Consider the following 20,903-nt stretch of genomic DNA (forward strand, 5'->3'; position numbering starts at 1 on the left):
CACCAATGGTGGCGAGCTCACACCGACCAACTCATTGGAGACAACACTTCGACATGTGGACAGGAGGAGCCGGGATTCGAACCACCGACCCATGGATCGTTGGACGACCTGCTCTACATCCTTTAGGGCACCACAGCCGCCCTAAACGTTGAACCAAGACCCTGCAGCTCAGACAGACTGAAGTAATAATAATAATAATAATGAACAGAGTTACAATGCTTTACAATGGAATATAAAAAAGGCACTTGGTGGAATTAAACAACAACAATAAACCGTTAATGCAGTACACAGAAGCAGTAAAATAATATCACATAGTAAAAACAATAAAATAAATCTAGGGGAAAGCCTGTGTGTATAGGTTTTAACAGTGATTTAAAAAGAGCCACTGAGGTTGCGTCCCTCAGGTTCTGAGGTGTTCCACAGATATGGTGCCGTGGCTGCGAAGGCCCGGTCACCCATGGTGACGAGTTTTGAAGTGAACGTGTAGGAAAAACAAGAACGGGACTACTCTCTGGGGCTTGGGTGCTCAAACAAAAACAAACTGTGGAGAGGCAGTATTCCATTACAACTACACCGTGACATTTATTCACCCGAGCTCTCTTGCCAACGCAGATCCGTAACCCGATGGTCACCAGACGAGTCTGCTGACTGATATCTCTATGTGATCGAACATGTATATATACACTGCAGCATGGCAGCTATGATAGATACTTGTCATAGCTGAAGCATCCGACTGTTGTTGTAAAGAATATAGGAAAAAAAAATCAATGATAGAGAAAATGATGTGTGCAGAGGCAGAACAACATGGTCCAAATATTGTCATCTGGCGAATGGCAAAATAAAGTACCAACAGAACAATAAACATGGCGAGTACAAAACAAGCGTGACCTAATAACTAGAACAAGTCCCACCTGTGCTTCTTGACTCCGTTGCACTGGGCCGTTTCGTTGCCATGGTTCCCGGCTTCCCCAGACATTCCGGTGGGCCCCCTGAGGGTGCTGTGATGGCGGCGGAGGCTGCTGAAAAGGAGGGGGGAGTCTCTGCGCTCGTCCTCTTCAAAAGAGGGGCTGGCCACGGACAGGAAACCACTCACAGAGAGCTCAGACCCAGACTCTGTGGGACGAGAGAGGGGGCAGAAAGCAGCTCATGCCAGGCTCAAACATACATACAGTACACAACTACATACACACAGGTCAGCTCAGAAAGCTCCAGACCTGTTAGTCTTTAACTGTAGTCTAGACCGGGGAATGAACACACGCACGCGCGCGCGCGCGCGCGCATGTGTTAAGCTCCACCTGGGGATTCTGTTCCAATGAGACGCCAAAGACAGGCTTCACTTCCTCCTACATGGTTTGCTCCGCTGACTTGCTAGTATACTGTAGCACTCCTCCTCCCTGTCGCCTGTATGGTGTCGAGGACACAGTGGAGGGGAGGGGAGATAATACGTACATCAACCATGTCATGGAAAACTAGACGTGTGCTACGTGTGCTCCTCCAGGTTAAGGCTTAAAACCACTTCAGGCCAATTTACTTAGCTGCACGACAAATAGCGAAAATAGCCGATAAGGACATGCCCAAAACAGGGACACCAGGTTGGAAGTGGTTAATTTCAACAACAGCGCAACAGAAACTGGGACGCTTTCACAAACATTGCGATATACGACATCTGTGTACGACTGTACACGGCGCAATGCCGTGCATACCGATTTCTTTCACCAACCCATAGGGTGGTACTTTCAAAATGCTTTCGCAACATCCCTCCCTCCCTACAGCAATTGATTGTCATTATGAACCGCCGCCTATGGATGCTGTGAGGTGACTGAGGTCAGAGGCGACGTGTGTTGCCGTGACCAGAAGCCAACTGTGTCTATGAATAATGCATTCATCTCTCAGAACCAGAGATCACTCCCCATACTGTACATTACAGACGTCAATTGTACAGTACATACAAATCACTGTGGCGAGGCTCAAATATACAGGGAGGCCAACTAATCAGGTCACAAAGACAAACATGCATAACTGTAAACTGCTGTCGGCTCTACGGACATGAAATGCTCTTCTTCAAACATCTAAAATGCAAACAGGAGCTCCATTTTCCAGGCTAATGTACCACAAACTCATTAACCTTGGATATAATTACAGGGGACAGTTCGACCGGCTGCACTACATCAATTGACCATCTCAGCAATGTAGCAGCTGACGTTGGGGCAATCAGCCGTGTCAAACTGCAATGGGAACGAACGGTCATTAGACATGTCTGTAAGGGGCGCCTCGAGTGACCCTAGAGACAAACACCACCGAGAGACTGAACTTGTGGTGCCTTCCGGAGCGCACGCATGCACAAACACACACACACACACACACACACACACACACACACACACACACACACTCACACACATTCAACCCTTTTCATATCAAGGCCGATTATTTATTTGGCATTCGAGCCACGGACCATTTGATGAGATCGCCTCGCAGACCCAAAACAAAAAAACATTGTTATCGTTGATCAAAATAACAATTATTTTATATTCTCTAATTGTGTAGACTTAAATGAAGTAATGCAGTTTAACAATAATTTAACTCGAGAGCATAAACTGAAAACAAATGGACCCATACGGGTCCATTTGCTTTCATTACGCTCTTGAGAGTTAAAGATCTAATGAGGGTCCATTTGGTTACCAACTCTCCATTTCGCTGGGGACCACCTGGAACCTCCTCAAGGACCACTGGTGGTCCCCAGACCACTGGTTAAAAACCACCGGCCTAGAGAATAAAACACGTATTTAAGAAGACTGAGTTTATAAAGAGGGAGCAAAGAAGAGCGATAATCTCCAGATTGCACCTCTTGCCACATGTCTGTCTCTGGCAATATTCTGCTAACTGATACCAAAATATAAAAGGTGTTTTGACAATGAACGGTGAACGCTGCACTTGGAGAGGTGTGATCCCAGTTGAGTCAGCAATGCATTTAACACCTTCGGTACCACCATTGTTAGCTACACCATAAGAATATGCAAAACAAAGTTGCCTGAGACAAAAACAGCAATCAAATGCACAAATCAGACTGGATTGGTACGATTTTGTGTCCTGACCAATAACAAAACTAACAGTATAACAATCACTTTTCAAACACTACACAGAGTATATGGAGACGTGGGCACCAAGGCTATCTAATCTGTGTCAGTCGCCGATTGACCACCCATTAGGCCTATAAATTATTATGGCCTGCAGTGATTTTGTCTCAATTATTTCACTTAATTTACAAAGTTTGCACTTTGTGGGCTTTGGTGGTTGCGACGGCAGTGACAATGCAGGGTCAAAATGTGCAAGAGCAGAAGACATACCACACACACTGCATAAGTGCATCTTTAGCAGCAGGGGTCAAACATGCAAGAAGCAGAAGGCACACATACGGTATATATCAAAATCAATTTGACTTGTTTATGTTCATTGTGCAAGTGACATTTAGACCAGCTGCTCAGGATTTTTGACACACGTCCAGCGCTTTCCATTTCAAATTGATCACAGTCTGTTTTTAATCGGATGCCATTTGTCCTTCATAATTATTGTTGCTCTACTGAAGCACCTGCTGACGATGATCTGCAGGGACGGGAGAGAGCTGGTTATTTTGGATATTAATGGATATGAATACAGGTGTGCCTTGAGATTTTGACTCGTCCTTTGGTGTGCCTTGGGCACAGAAAGTTTGAAAACCACTGGTCTAAATCACTGCTTCTCAACGTGGGGTCTAGGGACCCACAGAAGTCCTTGAGGGGGTTCCATTCCCCGGCTAAATGATTGATTGTCGATGGTGCAGTTTGGTGCGATTACACTCACAGCTAAATGAACACATCTGTTTGGAGATTGGGGTCTCAGCCCATAGCCCGTAGCACTTGCCTTGATACCCTTGCAGGCTTATGCAAAGGTTAAAAATGTAATTTAGATAGCATGCTATTAGACGGATGGCAAGTTCATAATTTGTTGACCTGGCAATCCTAATAGTAATTTCAAGGTACAGAAAGCCTACCGTTTTTAGACTGAGGATAGGTTTTTAGTTTACCTACACAGAATGATCGTAGATTACTATCTCTATGCATTTGATATATTACCTTGTGTTTACCTTGCTTAATGTCAGGCCCTCTGGATTAAGAGCGTCTGCTAAATGCTTAAATGTATGAGAATAAATCACACCCGTGTGAAGTGAGGGGCGCTCTTATCATCACACATCATACATGATCTCATTCCGGCCAATCACAATTTGCGTCCTCACCTTAGTCTTCGATGTTTGTGTTTACACAAACCCTCAAAGCTGGACATAAGAGGGGCTAGCACCCCTCAACAATGGCCTAAAGGCCAATTCACTATCAGTGGAATGATCACGTCATTCGACAATACAAAACTATATATATATTTTTTTTTTGACCAACTATGTGTGTGGGCTGACCTGACACAGCATCATAGAAGTGATCTTCAGTGACAGTGCTCAATGAGGACCTTCTGCTCCGGGACACGGACTGTTCGAGCTCGGGGTGCTCGCAGGTCAACGTCTGCAAGGCCTCCGATAGAGCTTTGTTCTTCTCGACTTCCTGTTCAAACTTCAAACTCCAGACCTGTAATACATTAGATATATGTATGTATGAATGAGTGAACGCGCACAAACTCCTCTCTCGTTGTAGAAAAAAAGTATACACAGTAGAAGACATGCTCACAGTCAGATGACATTTCTGATCAATTACAGTCTCACTGATTGATTGTTAAGGGGTGTGTGTGTGTGTGTGTGTGTGTGTGTGTGTGTGTGTGTGTGTGTGTGTGTGTAGTGTGGCTTCGTCTGATGTCGGGTCATTGTTCTAACCCCTGCCCACAGATCCAGTTTCCACCCGTCGGAACCAAACACCTCAGTCTCTGAAAGCTCGTGGCCTAGGATTGAGTGTCCTTTCAGGGCAACCTGAGACATGCTACTATGGGACGGACCAGATCAATGTTCCTCATTTGACGCTGCTGTCGTGGGATCTTTACCAACCCAGCAGTATACCCCATATCATCACAAAACTCGGAGCAATTTCAACTTGAAAGGTCTTCAAGAACAAGAATAAGCATGCAAAACCGTTCATCACATTCATTGAATGGAAGACTTTACCTCCTGAAATGCGGAAAATATATTCTGTAGAAGAAAGGGAATTCAGGGAGCAAAAAGTGCACACTACACTGATGACAAGAAATACAGCCAAATACCCAGAGTGAAAAAATGCCAAGTCACCTTGAGGGAGGCAGCCGGCAGGCTTGGAGCCGTAAATCAGGTTGTAAATCTGAGATAGCAAAGCGAGGCCAATGTCTTCATATAAAGTAAAGAGAAAGCTCCATCAATTATTCTGCCTTCAACTCAGTTGTGTCACTGACTCACCCATTCCTCACTGTTGTGCATCATATATACTCATAAACACACATGCACACCCCTTTTTCTTGTAAAGTGGGTTGTAAATAAAGTCTGTAGCAGTCCGATTACACTTTCTAGCATTGTGTGGCCATGATGGAATCAAAATACAGTTTTTTTAATGATAATACTGTAAATCTAATATATTTAAGTGCAAAATCTGTCTCTTGCCACAGAACACTTTGCCAACTCACTACTATTACAATGAGTATAATCAGATACACTACAGTGAATTGTACTTACTACTGCAAGAGGAAGCAACATTACAGCATACACAAGCATAAGCTTGTGTGGGCTTCAGCATTTGCTTTAGAGTTCTCGAACATTTGTGCTGAGCCAACAGACGGTGTCTGCCAATTTGGCTCAACAGGACTGAGCCGAGTATACCACAGATGGAGAGCAGCTCAATCACATCACAGCCTAAGAGTACAATACACAGTCATTATAAATGAATACCTGTCCACAAAAGTGGTTGACCTTGCCTTGAGCCTCTTATTTGTGTGTAAGTGTAATATACAGTAAATGAGCTCACATCATCTTGAGCTTTAACCAGTGTTCTCCATCCTCGGGAACTTGGCTCGTGAGAGAGCCCGTCGTCCCGAAACGGAACACTTTGTTGTGCAACTACCATAGCTGGTCTTTTCTCTCTCTCTCCCCGCATCCTCTCGCCTGAAAACACACATGGCTATTTTAAGCCCTGCTGAGGCTGTGCCATTGTACAGTAGTTGATGCTTGATGAAACTGGGGAAAAGATGTTTCTCGCTTGGCCAGGAGCCAAAGAAAGAACTCAGCTTTTGTTTGGCCTTTCTTGCTGAAGGGGAAGTAGATGTGGGAGACAAAGCCGGCTGGCATGACGACGTACCATATAGATCAGTGTACTGCACGATGACGGCTGAGAACCAGGCAGCTTGCATCCACCGCAAGTTCAAATACCGCATTTAACCACAGCCAGGGTAATTCATAGCGCTGCAATTTTGATTAATTTATGCTTCATTGTACAATGGTGCTGCGTTGTGTGACCTTGTAGGTCAGCTATTTTGAAGTATAAATTGGGCTTAAAAAGTTTTGTTTTGTCACAAATCTTTGGTCCGACTCTGAACTAGGCTTAAAATTAGCTTTTAGAAAGATTGATTTTGCCTCTCCATTACCAAGAGAGTACCAAATGGAAAATGAAGGCTATGCACAGGACAAACAAGTACATAAAACAACTAAACACGCCGGCGGAGAGGGTCAAGGTCTTGGGTCCAGACTCCAGAGTGCCGTTCTATGGCTCAGCAAAAACATAGCCTTCCTGGGACGCCTGCTGACCAAGCGGTCTAGGCACATATATATAAAGCAGCCTATGTGGCCTGGTTCAAATCCCAAAGGCCTTTGCTGCGTGTCACTCCCTGTCTCCCTCTCTCTCCCTGTTTCTTGTCACTTTAGTTGGGTCCCACTCAGACCCAAGTTGGTCTACATACTACACAATCAATCTCCTTGGTGACCTCGAGACCCTTTGCCTTCTCCACGAGACAAAGATACGAGGAGAGGCATTTCTAGTCTACTTCAATCACCACGCAATCATACTCTCCCTGTGTGCGTACTAGAGATATGACATCCTGGCCGGCGAAACCCCAGCTCTGCAGCTAATGAAGTGGGTCATCAGATCACAGCCACCCTTGCTTGCTGAAGGGCAGGACTGTAATTGCTGCAAAAGACTCCCTGCTATGAATCATGGTTCCATGTTACACATCCGCTGACATGTCATAGCACAAACACAACAGCTTGCGCAAGTCTACATTGGTTATGTAATGTGGAAAACAAATGTTTACCAACCAGCACCGACAAAGCAGACCCATCTGGTCAACTAGCTGCCAGAACAATGGATTGGTAGGATTAATAATATCCACAGTGCCATTCTCAGCACTCTGTAGGCATTATAATCCCGTTGGTCTGGGGGTAGTAGCTCTAGCTTCTAGGAATCATGCTTATTATGCTGTACCTAGAGCTCAACCCACTTGACCCAGTGCTCTGGCAGCCAATTCCTTATTGGTCTACAGTAGTATTTCAATGACATTCCAGACTAAATTAACACATTGTGTGCCCTTTAATTCTTTCAAAATAGCGAAGTGGGGTGCCCACATTTAGACCCACATTTTGACATTTAAAAAAAAAAAGAAAGAAAAATAAAAGACGTCCATTGACGCACTACATGCGGTAGTTCCTAGGACGTCTGTGGACGTCTTGAGCGTATATTGTGTTAAATGGCCTCTGCAATGTCTGCATCCCAATGATCTTTATGCAATGTTATTCCTGGAGATAAAGGAAGCTGTTGCCAGCCAATCTATACTTGAAATAAAACCTGCATGTCGACTGTGGGTCCTGGGCTAAAAAGACAACGTGGGAGGAGGTAGAGCACACCAAACTATGCTGAAAATACTTCTTTATTTGAGAAACAATAGGCCATGCTTCGATTCGACATCGATCTTCTTCAGGTCAATCTATAGAGTCTAGACAATGCAGCTTCTGGCAAATGAGCATCTTTATGATAAGGATGCTAAATTCCCCTAGCACGTGAGCAATGCTCTATCTATACGGTAAAATCCAGCTAACTTTCAAAATTGCTGTAATTATCGTATTAGGACATCTGTGCAGCTATTTAGTGCATTCAGTAAGGCCGTGAATTTAAACTGGGGGTCTGTGGGTGCCTCTCTGAACTGAGGATCATCCTAATCCCAAGTCTAAACCCAATTATAGTTCTCAGTCTGGCAGTTCTGGCCCTGTACCAGCCCTGATCCTTGTGGATCATTTCCACTTCTTCAGATTCTCATTTTGGAAAGTCACAAAAAGCTCTCTCGACACAAAATGTTCCACACACTTCTAGTCTCTCCAGTTTGCTCAATTATGAAAATTTCAAAAGAATCTTTAAGCTTCTAGTATGCACAGCATATACAGTAGTACTTATATTTGCCTTTTAAAGAGTATGGTAGGATGTATGTTTATTCTGTCTTTTTTGAAATGCTGACCCTTAGAGCTGAGCCCCAAGATTTCCTATGCATTCGTGCAAATAAACCCTATTCTACAGTTGTTGACCAAATGTATAACCAAAAAACCCAATGTCAAAGCTTATGCAGTATGCATAAAGGCCACAGAGCACTGAAGGTTTCAGTATGCAAATACCTCTTCACATCTAGGAGAGATTCTAAACTCCATAGGAATGACTGCAGCATATTAGTGTTGACTGTACGAGTACATTTTTACACTTTCAGAGTTAAATTACCACTGTAAGAATAGATTCCTACTTTAAATATTGTTCTAGGCAGTCTCTAAACAGAACTCAAAAGTAAAAAACTAAAACTACCATGTCCTCAGGGAGCAAGCCCACTGCAAGACGTAGCCAGTTTTCCGATGACAATGAAAAACAAGGACGCGAGAACAAAGAATGAGATAAAAGAGCAGTTGTCCACTTGTACCTGTGCAGATGTTTCTATCCTCTCTCCAGTGCTCAGATGCTCTGCTGGCTCGAGGAAGCGTGGCTGTGAGCGGGTGTGTGTTGTTAATGTGCGAGGGTGAACGCATGAGGCAGTCTGAGCCTGTGAATATGCACGCGCTCGACTTCCCTCCCTCAATGCACAATGTCTTTCCCTAGAGCAGGAGCCAAAGCGCCTCGGTGTGTGTGTGTGTGTGTGTGTGTGTGTGTGTGTGTGTGTGTGTCTGCACTGATCTACGAGCCGAGTGCAAACCTCAGCATAAAAGCGGATCTTGCCCGTGTCATTCCTACAGCCACGCTAGAGATTAGCACACTATTCTATGGCTCCCCCAAGGGCACAGCATGGTCACTAGGACAGGTGGACGGGGATACGCACACCTCTGCCTCCCCCAACACACACACACACACACACACACACACACGCACACAAATGATGTCACTCACACCGTATGGCGGAGAGGGAGCTACGTTAAGTGGGAGGGGTTAGGTTATTTTGATAACCATTCAGCATAACTTCCAAAGCCAATAGGATGAGCAGCACATGGGTGCGTGCAACAGTCCGTAGGAATCAATGGGGTAAATATAGACTCTGACACATAATAAATACAGGTATAAAAAAGGAACTGTAGTGTGTTCAGCAAAACATCACAAACACAAGCTAGATTGGGCAGATTCTACATTAGTTGATGAATCATGAAGACATTATTTTTCTACAGTACCTCCTCCTGTTTGGACAACAGTTCAAGGCAGAGATGGAGGGCAGCACAGGTCTCACTGGAGAGGCTACAAGTCTCCTTGGCTTTCAGCATAAGGGGAGCAGCCAGTGCTTGGAAAACAGGAAGAACAAAAAACAAAACCTAATAAAACATACGCTATATTAATTTTCTTTAACATGCGAGAGTTAAAACTGAGTGAATGAATTAACAGTAAAATCCTCAGTGTTAATAGGGAAAGAGGAAGGAAAGTATTTTCTGGCCCCTAGAGGAGTCGAAATTACTTTTCAACATTTATCCAGCAGATGGCTGCTAAGATGGCTCAGGTGAATGCTTGATGGCTGGGGGAAGCTATTAGCGGTTAAGTGTCTTGCTCATGGGGACACTTCCGACGGGTAGATTGGGTGAGCTAAGAGTCGAACCGGCAACCTTCCAAATCCCAGATGGCCACTACCAACTCAGCTACAGTTGATTTGTGTAAGTCTGACAAATTAAAGCAAATGGAATGGTCCATTTGGTTACATTTGTACACTCTCAGACTTCAATTAACACTCAGGATTTTACAGTATAGCAGAAGATACCACAACACTCTTACCCTGGCTCTCTGCATTTTTCACCATAGAGAGGAAAATAGATGTTTCACTTGCCAATTTCAGCTGGCAGGCGTCAGCTACCTGAAAGAGTCATTTGTCATCAGGGAAATGAAATTGTGTGTAGCGCAGTTCACACAGCTACAGTCAGCGTGCACACTGTTAGTTTAACTATGAGAGTTTAACTATGGGGCCGTACAAATGGAACAGAATTATGGGTCCATTCAGTTCAATTTGTACATTCTCAATAGTTAAAGATGGAGTGCCGTGATTTTTGTGTTATTTCCAGTTTTTCATGTGTTTATGATTGATTGATTGATTGTATTTAATGTAACAGCATGCAGAATAGGTAAATTCAAAAACTCAAGTACAACTCAGCACAACTCAATACAAAAACTGTTAACTGTGGACGACACCATAAAGCATTACACTAGTTTACAATAGGGTACAAATTTCAATTCATCAGAACATTTAGAGACGTACAAATATCATCATTATTAAATGGACCGATCGCTGTCCGTCTGTCTGTCTGTCCACTTCCGGGTCACCAGTGAAATGCATGTTGGGACGGACACAGATTAATACTGGGACACACCTTTCCGCGTAACAGACCCACACGGGGAAAACGATACTACTAGCTACTCTTGCGTCAGTCGACAGAACTTCTTCTTTGGGGAAGCATCGCGGCCAACGCGGGGGTTGCGTGGCACAGGCACCTGAAAGCCAGCTCTGACAGTTGGACGGGGGCATGTTAACGTGAACACACAACTTCACAGTACACTGTGGAGGACTTTTGTATCGCATCGCGGGGCCTTGAATTGACAAGTGAGTGTGTGTGTGTGTGTGTGTGTGTGTGTGTGTGTGTGCAACAACACATAATAATAATTAACTAGAAAAAGTGCCCCTCGGGGCACAGGTCTCCAACAGGGCAGGTCAGGTTGTGGCCTCCTGGTGGCGCTATAATAGGCCAATGTGAAAAGGGTGCCATTTCTTCATACGCCTTTGATGGCAATTGGATGATTTGAGGCATTTTGTTCCAAAAATGTGTTTTGCAAAAATCAACCTGTTGGTGGCGCTATAACAGGCCAATGTGAAAAGGGTGGGATATATTCCTCAGCCTAGTAAGAAAATGTGTGAAAGATTTCACGTAAATTGCATGCTGCGTTCATGATTTGAGGCTTTTGTTCAAAACGGGGCAATCTTGCAAACTGTGAAAGCCAATTATAGCCAATTAGGATGGAATATGAAATATCGGACAGATCCGACTTGAGCACATGACCATAGAGATACTGTGTAACGATTTGTGAGATTTTTGGACAGAATCTGGAGGAGTAATATCAAAAAATGTGTTTTACAAAAGTCGGCCTCCTGGTGGCGCTATAAAAGGCAGATGCGGAAAATGCAGGTCAAAGGTTTATCCTTGGCCTCTAGGGAGTGTGCATGGAACGTTTCGCGCAGATCGGTGCAGTTTTAGGTAAAAAATTTGAAAAGCTGCCTCATGGTGGCGCTATAACAGGCCGTTCTGGAAAATGTGGGGCAGAGGTTCATCGTTGGCATCCAGGGAGTGTGTGTGCAAAGTTTGGCATCGACCAGGTTAACGGTGCCGGAGATTAGCTGTTCACAGACGGACGGAAGGACGGAAGGACGGAAGGACGGACACACGGACGGAGTGCAAAACATACTCTCTCCCCATGCCTTCGGCCTGGTGGAGACAATAACCCATCCGTTACCATATATTCAGAACGGGTAATGACTAGTACACTAAACAAATAAAATAGAAAAAACTGGAAATCCTCATAAAAGGAGGTAAAAAGGGAAAATAAAAATATACAGTGAGGAGACAGCTGTTGGTGCGGCTTCAGTTCAGGTGGATCACCACCCACCAGGCATACTTAATGAACTGGTAGGCATGTCCACAAAAAAAGGACATTTTAACAAATACTGTACACTTTATTGAAAAAAATCCTTATATAATGACTAGAAATGCACTGTCGAGGTGCTAATGTCTATTACAACTGCAGTTCAAAATGCTTTAGACCCGGTATTGACCTTATACGAAGCGTACCTTAGTTACATCACCATCAACAGCCAATACAGGGACCACCATACAGACATACATACCACGCATGCTGCATGCATACATACATGCATACATCCATACATACATACATACATGCATACCGGTAAATGTATACATACAGTACGTTACCTTTTACCCACCCAACATTGAAACATATCTTAATTACGTCACCATCAACAGCCAATTAGGGGTATGCATACCATACATACATACCACTTTTGGTCCAGCCGACCACAATACTTGTGCGCTCTTCTTGCGCAAGTAATAAACACCACAGCAGGGCATTGTAATGCTCCCTTCCTTGTGTGTGGCGCGGGGCCGCTGTCAGCTATAAAACCGACCGGCCACAGGTGCCTTTGCTTACGGCCATACCACCCTGAACACGCCCGATCTCGGAAGCTAAGCAGGGTCGGGCCTGGTTAGTACTTGGATGGGAGACCGCCTGGGAATACCAGGTGCTATAAGCTTTTTTCATTTGGGACACTGAATGAGTAACCGCCATTTATGAATGGTCATGATACAATATTACTAGATCATGTGCAGCACCAACTTATTGGGTACTGCTGAAAAATGGCGTGTAAATTGCACGTTCATGATTTGAGGCTTGGATTTGAGGCTTTTTGTTCAAAAACGGGCCAATCCTGCAAACTTTGAAAGCCAATGTTAGCCAATTAGGATGGAATATGAAATATCGGACAGATCCGTCATGAACACACGACTATAGAGATTAGTGTGTAACGATTTGAGGTATTTTTGGACAGAATCTGGAGGAGAAAGTCAGCCTCCTGGTGGCGCTATAACAGGCCGTTCTAGAAAATGTGGGGCAGAGGTTCATCGTTGGCATCCAGGGAGTGCGTGTGCAAAATTTGGCATCGACCGGGTTAACGGTGCCGGAGATTAGCTGTACACAGACGGACGGACACACGGACGGACACACACACACGGACGGAGTGCAAAACATACTCTATCCCCAAGCCTTCGGCCTGGTAGAGACAATAATACGTGATGATCATGTTTTAGGGTGGAAAGAAATCACGGCACTCCATCTTTAAATTAACACTAATGATCATTTAAACTCCTAACTTTGCTAGAACTCACCTGAAGAACTTGTGCAAATTGTGCGAAGTTCCCCAGTGATGTACTACCTTCATCATAATCCACGATCTGCTGTTGAACACAGTGCTGGGTACTGTAGGCTGAATGCCCTGCTACGGCATCCATCCATCTCTAAATGCACACAACAGACACGTGCAGACAAAAATAAATCACACGGTAGTGAAGGTAAACAGTGGGGAAGAGTGTAGAATATCATCGATATCGGGCGGAAAGCTGTTATTTTTAGTCTGAGACTTAGTTTTAGTCTCGAGGCAAAAATACCAATACCAATCTACAAGGTGCCCCACCCCCTTCCTATACAAACCCATTGTAACTTCAACCTCCATTTTAGATTCATCGAAAACACACGTCCTTTTTTCTGGTGACTCATACCAACCTCCTAATACGTGACATGCCCTTGATGTTTTTATTACGTTTTAAATGTTTTATATATTTATTTATTTATTTTTTATTTGTACTTTTCCAAAAGAAATAAGGACGGGTGTTTTCGATGAATCTATCATTGTTAAAATGGAGTTTGAAGTTACAATGTGTTTGCAACTTTGCATAGGAAGGGGGCGAGGCAGCTATAATGAATATCAAATATCTAAATACTGAATCGAGCAACTTAAAAACTGTCCTGAGTAGACGATAAAAGGACCCAACGTTTTTAAGTGAAACTAGAAAAAGTGCCCTTCTGGGCACAGGTCTCCACCAGGAGGATAGGACTGTGTGAGATGTTTGGCAAAATGTTTAGGAGTAATATAAACATGTTTGCCTTTGATGGCAATTGGATGATTTGAGGCATTTTGTTCCAAAAATGTGTTTTGCAAAAATCAACCTGTTGGTGGCGCTATAACAGGCCAATGTGAAAAGGGTGGGATATATTCCTCAGCCCAGTAAGAAAATGTGTGAAAGATTTCACGTAAATTGCATGCTGCGTTCATGATTTGAGGCTTTTGTTCAAAACGGGGCAATCTTGCAAACTGTGAAAGCCAATTATAGCCAATTAGGATGGAATATGAAATATCGGACACATCCGACTTGAGCACATGACCATAGAGATACTGTGTAACGATTTGTGAGATTTTTGGACAGAATCTGGAGGAGTAATATCAAAAAATGTGTTTTACAAAAGTCGGCCTCCTGGTGGCGCTATAAAAGGCAGATGCGGAAAATGCAGGTCAAAGGTTTGTCCTTGGCCTCTAGGGAGTGTGCATGCAATGTGTCACGCAGATCGGTGCAGTTTTAGGTAAAACATGTGAAAAGCTGCCTCATGGTGGCGCTATAACAGGCCGTTCTGGAAAATGCGGGGCAGAGGTTCATCGTTGGCATCCAGGGAGTGTGTGTGCAAAGTTTGGCATCGACCGGGTTAACGGTGCCGGAGATTAGCTACACAGACGGACGGAAGGAAGGACGGACGGACGGACACACACACGGACGGACGGACACACGGACGGAGTGCAAAACATACTCTCTCCCCATGCCTTCGGCCTGGTGGAGACAATAATCAATTAAGGACTTTTAAAAAGATAATTACTGCATCAAAGATAATCAACAAACTGGTCAAATAAACATTGTAAAAACAGCCGATCTACAAGTTCACGCCGCCTTGTGCGGCATAGATCTGCTATTTTCACAAATAGCAGATTCACTGTGGAACAGAGTCAAACAAAAAAATGTAATGCCTCAACTCCTACAATTGTGGTGCTCCTGGTCAAATAGGATTATTTTGGGGGGGGGGGTCGCGGTTGGAAAAGGTTGAGTACCACTGGACTAGGGGGTAGGTGGTCCATAATGACGAAAGATAGAGATACAAGGTTCCTGCCCGACAGCAATGTACAGTAGGTCATGTGAATACAAACTTACTTTTCTTTTGGCCATTGAATCAGTCGTGGAGGAGACCTTAAAGCGATGGCTGGTGTCATCAAGGCATTTGATGGTGAAGAGGCAATTATCCCATGGTTTGATCTGAAGTACATGATGAAATCACTTACTGTACTGTACATACCTACAGTCACTATGGAGATCTCAATGGTAGCTACAGCAAATAATAATAATAACCTGCTCTATCAAAGCCAGTTGGATGGCAGAGACTCGCTTTTAATGTCCCATTGAATATATACATTTTGTAGAAATAATATTGCAAACATTAGAATTCCATTAATTGTGAATAAATGTTTTCACTGAAATTAAACTGATTTAAATACATTTGGAATCTTGATGAACAATGACAACACCGTATGATACAGCCCAGATTGTACTACCTTACAGTAGGCTTGTGTTAGAGTCTTACAGCCCTGCTTTCTTATTCCAGCCAGCGCATCAGCTCTAAAGAAAGACATGAGAGATTTATGAAAGTTAGACATAAAAGGAGAAAGGACCCTATACATTGCAAACTCCAGGCTGATAGGAAAAGATATTTCATCCACCCATCCATCATCTGTATGGCAGAATGGTTGAAAGAATAATAACTCACTGTCTAGGGTACCAGGATAGGGTTCCATCTTCAATAACCACCCAATGTGCCCGCCAGCCAAGTAAACGTGAACTCTGTCAAAGGGTAGACATGAATATGAGATCTTTTTTTGTATAAGTAAAACCCTGTCACCCGAACGTACATGATCTCTCCCAACACTCGAGTACCTTCCAAAGTGGGCCTTCCAACTTGTGTGCTGCACTTTTCACATCCTTTGCAGAAAATAATAAGTTATGCAAAATTAAAATACAAAATATAATTAACTCAACATGCCTGCAGCATTATATAATGTATATACACCGTAATATATTACAGCATTAAATGGCATTTACCTGGACATTATAGGCTGCCAGAATCTGTCTAAGTTCTTCATTAGGGGCCAAGTCAGACACGGTCTGGTCTGCAAAGAAAAAGTCAGCCAGTCAAAAAAATAAAACTCACCCTCTAGCGTCTACTCTAGAGAGAGTGGGTGACTTCTAGCCCCTCTGGACCAGTGATAGTTTTATATGAATCATCAGCTCTTTGCATGCAACTGATAGTATATAACATTTAAATTATATATTTATAATAATATTGTGATGTTTATTCATTACAGCAATTAGCAAAGGCATTATTTGAGCTAATGTTTAATTGGATAGTTTCAATAAAATGACAAGACTGACTGATCTACCGTACCATTCTTGTTTTTGATACCGGGGTTGGCTCCTGACCGGAGTAGTTTCAGAACACACTCCTTGTGCCCCCTGTAGGCTGCACAGTGTAACGGCGTATTCCCCACAAGATCCCTGCAGTGGATGTCAGGAGGCTCCTCTCGGCTGAGCTGAGGGATTAACATCAGACACAGTGAACAAGTGAACAGAGAGTTGAGTGAACAAGGGCAACAACATAACAAAAGGCAGGAAGATTTATTTTTTTGTATATAATATGAAAATATCAACTTCATTCATCCACGAGCATCAAACCTCCTAACATGATGTTGTTATATGATACGTTGTGTGTCTGTGGCCCCTTGTTTGATTGAACTAATGAGCACAAACTTTAGTAACATGCTCAGCTGCAGTCAAGCATTGAAGCACCCAGTCCACCATGTTTTCAATGGGAAACATTGCCATCTACAGTTGACATCTATATTTTGCCGAAAGGCTCAGTGTCAGATGTTGACCAGTTTGGACAGGGTGATGATGTCTCCGTCTCTGGCTGCTTGCAGGAACTTGTCTTCTAGCCGAAGTTCCGCTCTTCTCTCCGCAGCTGTACAAATGCAACCATTTGAGAGAACCACGTCAAGCACACCTACAGTACAGTAATGAGTGGCCATCAATCACTTTCTATTTTTTTACGGTCCACAATCACCACATACAGTACATACCCTCTAGCATGGTAATGATTTCATCATCCTCTGTGACATCTTTGGGGATTCGGGCTGTTCCATTGATTATGTTGGCGCTGGCATCATACCTCAGCAGCAACAGAACAATCTCCTATACGGTTACGGTCCATTGGAAATAATTGATTCATTTATTTACAGTAGGGAGAGAAAATGACATGTTATTTTTTTTTTTACATCACTCAAACCTTCAATAGAGGGTGTGCGCATGCATAAAGTCAATGGCAGATCGAGTGGCAAATCGAGTGACAAAGTGAGTGTCAAAGTGAATTTAATGTTGTTTAAAGTCATTTAAAGCAATCAAATAGGACTTTTCTGTTTGGATGTATGGGCTGTCAAGTCCAGAAAGTAGTTTGTTGCCACTCAGTAGGCATTCCCGCATAACTTCCGGGTATGATGATGATGTCACGTGCATACCCTCTATTCACCTTTTTCCTAGGCTGTGTGTGCTCCACTTCCTGTCGATTTGATTCAATGAAATCCAATGAAACTGGTCAGATGACCAATGATGTCCAATTAAATCGACAGGAAGTGGAGCACACACAGCCTAGGAAAAAGGTGAATAGGGAAAACAGAATGAGTGCTGTGTATCGTCTTTGGTTCAAAAATTATCAAAGGTGTGTGTTCAGAATTTGGCTTATGATGAGGCAGATGTTGGCCGGTAAACAAAAATACAGGACCTAACAGATTGAAAAGAATTAAAACATTTAGTATTTCACCTTTCTTCCAGTGCAGGAGGCTGTGTGTAGCGGTGTGTCGCCCAAGTTGTTCTGCACATTTACATCAGCACCTGCCTATACAGACACATTCACAAACCCATAAAATACAAATTATGAGGTAGGCAACCTTAGGCACCAGTACTAACATTGGCACAAAGGAGGGTGATCACTGGCACACTGGCAAGTGTGTGAGAGACTATCTTTGGTTTTAAATAAGCTATTTAAAAAAAATGCAGTCAAATTAATGAAGTCCCTCACATTTGTGTGTAAATTACATCCTGCATTCTACATTCATTAAAACTGAACTCTGTTATTGCCCTGACTCTAATGATCATTATAACAATGTGAAAGAAAATATTTAAAAAGAAGGAATAACTTTATATTTGTGGACAAGCAAAATATGTTGTAACTTTTCACGTGGTGTCATTAAAATTAATTCATGTTCATATGGCACACTGACGATCTAGAAAATAAAAACATGGCACTTCATTTAAAAAAGGTCGCAGACCCCTGGATTACAATACAAAATGCTGTTTCACAGCACCCGATTACCTTGAGAAGTTCCTCCACCGCATCAATGTGACCAAAATAACTGGCCAAGTGGAGCGGGGTCCATCCTGCACTGGCTATGCACTTAGCTAGAATGACAGCCAATAAGAGTTCGAATTAGTCAGTCTAACAAGACTTCAGCAGCTATGTGGATGTGTGATGGTGTTTGTTAAAATAGATCTTTGTCAATAATTCACTTACATTTGCAGTTGACGTCGAGACATTGCTCTTGCTCAGCTCTCAAATGGAGGAGTTTTTGAATTTGGGAACAACTGCCGCTCTTTGCATAGTGGAGCAGCTGTCCCTCTAGATTAGATGGTTCCATCGCCACATCACTTTCTGAGGTGTTACTCGCCTCCTTTAACAAAATGTATTAAGACATAACAATTGAACACATCAAACATTTTCAGGTCAAGGACGCCCAAAGGAATATGTATTTAGTCGTGGACGGTCCCCGTCTGAAAATAAGTGCCCCATACAAGATTTGTGTTGATAACGTTTGCACATACCAACTACAATCTCTTCTTATTGTTGATGTACTATTTTAAAATAGCTGCTAGAATAGGATAGGTTAAAGTAGTTACATTTATTTTGACAAATATTAACACATTTGCGGGGGAATACTCTAAGGTGGGGACCCCCTGGAAGGAATACCCACACATCAAGGACGCCACTTTGAGAACCATAATGTACGTGTATGGTGGTAGGCTTCATTATAGCCCTGGTCCAGTGCGACCAGGGCTAGCTTCATTACAACTTGCAACGTTAAAACAACTTCAAAGGCCAATGCATTATCCCTAAACATTTTTTCACCAAATTTTAAAATGTTAAAAACTTTATAGGATTCCTCATTGTCTTGATAGTGTTTCAAGTGAAAGCCCTGTCAATGCCCACATGGAGGATTCGAGGAATGAGTCCCAGACGTTTTTATTTGGGCATTGACAGGGCTTTCATTTTAAACACTATCAATTCACACTTCACAGTCACACAGCACAGCTGGTGCAATGTCATGTGGTAAATAAATAAATAGAGCCTACAACAACTAGCAAAGTTCAACTCACAGATTTCGCAGTCATTTTTACGAAGAGACGACCCCGGGCTGGGGGTGGTCGACTCATGGCAAAAACATTGGACAGTTGCACAAGTGAAATGTGATCATTTAAATCAGCTGACAGCTGGTAGCCATCGGGCTGCAGTGCTCATGTGACCTGTGTGTTGTAAACATAGAGTTGAGTTGTCTGTCTGAGGTTGTAAATTTGTATAACTGAAAAGAGTAGCCTATAAATGATATCGGATGATTATCCCAATGTTAAAGAATGAAGTGGTCGACTGTTTAAGCGACGTCGCGAGATAGCCTGCTGTTTCCTCATCCTCAGCAAGGGGAATGCATCGTTGATCGTTTGGTTTTCATACAGAAATGATTGGCATTTTCATCTCTTGTACACTAGGTGGAGGTATTTACTAGGTTTTTCCTAAAGCTGCCAGAAGCAAAGTTTCATTGTGCATGCTATGCTTTCACCGCGTCCATTTGGGGGATTGATTGATTGATTGATTGATTGAAAATTGTATTAACAGTTTGCAGAATTACAGTACATTTCAAGCACAAACTCGATACAAAGGCTGTTAACTGTGAGTGGACGACCCAATTAAGCATTACACTTGTTTACAACAGGGTCCACCATGTTCAATTCATCAAAACATTAAGAGACGTACAAATAGACACTTCTATATAGACAAAGAACAGTACAGGAATTCATCATAATGGAGGTAAAAAGGGAAAAGAAACATATACAGTGAGGGGAAAAGGGGGGGGGGGGGGATTCAGATTTTACGGGGGCCAGTTTCGAATTGCAGCCTAAGGGGCATGTATGTATGAATACATTAATAAGAAAAATCCATAATTTTCAAAAAAAAATATCAGATCTATAGCCTAATGCAAGGGGCAATTGGTATCAGCTAATCAGACTTTAAGTTTATCCCCTCCCAGTCCCAACATGCATGGCTGAGTCTTTCAGCATGTAGGATTGTTTTTGTTTTTTTGTGCTTTACAAAGAGGCTTTAAGGGGCTGTTATGAATGAAGGACCAAAAGTTTAGATCTTTTTTTTGTATTGAATACTTTACTTTTTGCAGTTTGCAAAAAGTAGGTACAGCGGTAAGATTATAAAATGATGCTATTATAAAGGATAACACAAAAAGTTCAATCAAACTTAAAGGCATACCTTTGCCATTTGTTTTGGCCTATAGGCCTACATAATAATAAATAAATAAAAATTCAACCATTTCCCTCTATACCAGCAGTTACGAGCCCCTGAGTAGTGTGGTGGGTGTTTACCAGCAGAAACACACTGCCCTCTCACCATAGCCTATTTTGGAGTTTTCACTGTTGGTTT

The 20,903-nt window shown here is 42.9% G+C and overlaps 1 protein-coding gene across 5 annotated transcripts in view; it reads right to left on the reverse strand.

Annotated features, from left to right (window-relative positions):
* Nucleotides 1-20,903, reverse strand: part of LOC306912445 (oxysterol-binding protein-related protein 1-like) — a 54,781-nt gene that overhangs the window by 16,797 nt on the left and 17,081 nt on the right. For 2 of the 5 annotated variants that reach the window (XM_079488677.1, XM_079488676.1), the window contains exons 1-17: nucleotides 19,574-19,896; nucleotides 18,714-18,870; nucleotides 18,516-18,601; nucleotides 17,964-18,038; nucleotides 17,227-17,338; nucleotides 17,023-17,108; nucleotides 16,536-16,680; nucleotides 16,193-16,260; nucleotides 16,028-16,072; nucleotides 15,861-15,934; nucleotides 15,649-15,712; nucleotides 15,251-15,352; nucleotides 13,385-13,513; nucleotides 10,212-10,290; nucleotides 9,623-9,729; nucleotides 4,448-4,613; nucleotides 912-1,113 (exon numbers count right to left, since the gene is read on the reverse strand). In XM_079488677.1, coding sequence (XP_079344803.1) covers nucleotides 912-1,113; nucleotides 4,448-4,613; nucleotides 9,623-9,729; nucleotides 10,212-10,290; nucleotides 13,385-13,513; nucleotides 15,251-15,352; nucleotides 15,649-15,712; nucleotides 15,861-15,934; nucleotides 16,028-16,072; nucleotides 16,193-16,260; nucleotides 16,536-16,680; nucleotides 17,023-17,108; nucleotides 17,227-17,338; nucleotides 17,964-18,038; nucleotides 18,516-18,601; nucleotides 18,714-18,870; nucleotides 19,574-19,630 — 1,754 coding nt within the window. In that variant the 5' untranslated portion in view covers nucleotides 19,631-19,896. Of the gene's footprint in view, nucleotides 1-911; nucleotides 1,114-4,447; nucleotides 4,614-9,622; nucleotides 9,730-10,211; nucleotides 10,291-13,384; nucleotides 13,514-15,250; nucleotides 15,353-15,648; nucleotides 15,713-15,860; nucleotides 15,935-16,027; nucleotides 16,073-16,192; nucleotides 16,261-16,535; nucleotides 16,681-17,022; nucleotides 17,109-17,226; nucleotides 17,339-17,963; nucleotides 18,039-18,515; nucleotides 18,602-18,713; nucleotides 18,871-19,573; nucleotides 19,897-20,903 lie in introns of those variants that run through there. The other 3 variants (XM_079488678.1, XM_079488679.1, XM_079488680.1) reach the window with 3 other exon arrangements.

The sequence above is a fragment of the Electrona antarctica genome (assembly GCF_951216825.1).
Source record: "Electrona antarctica genome assembly, chromosome: 19".
Classification (NCBI taxonomy): domain Eukaryota; kingdom Metazoa; phylum Chordata; class Actinopteri; order Myctophiformes; family Myctophidae; genus Electrona; species Electrona antarctica.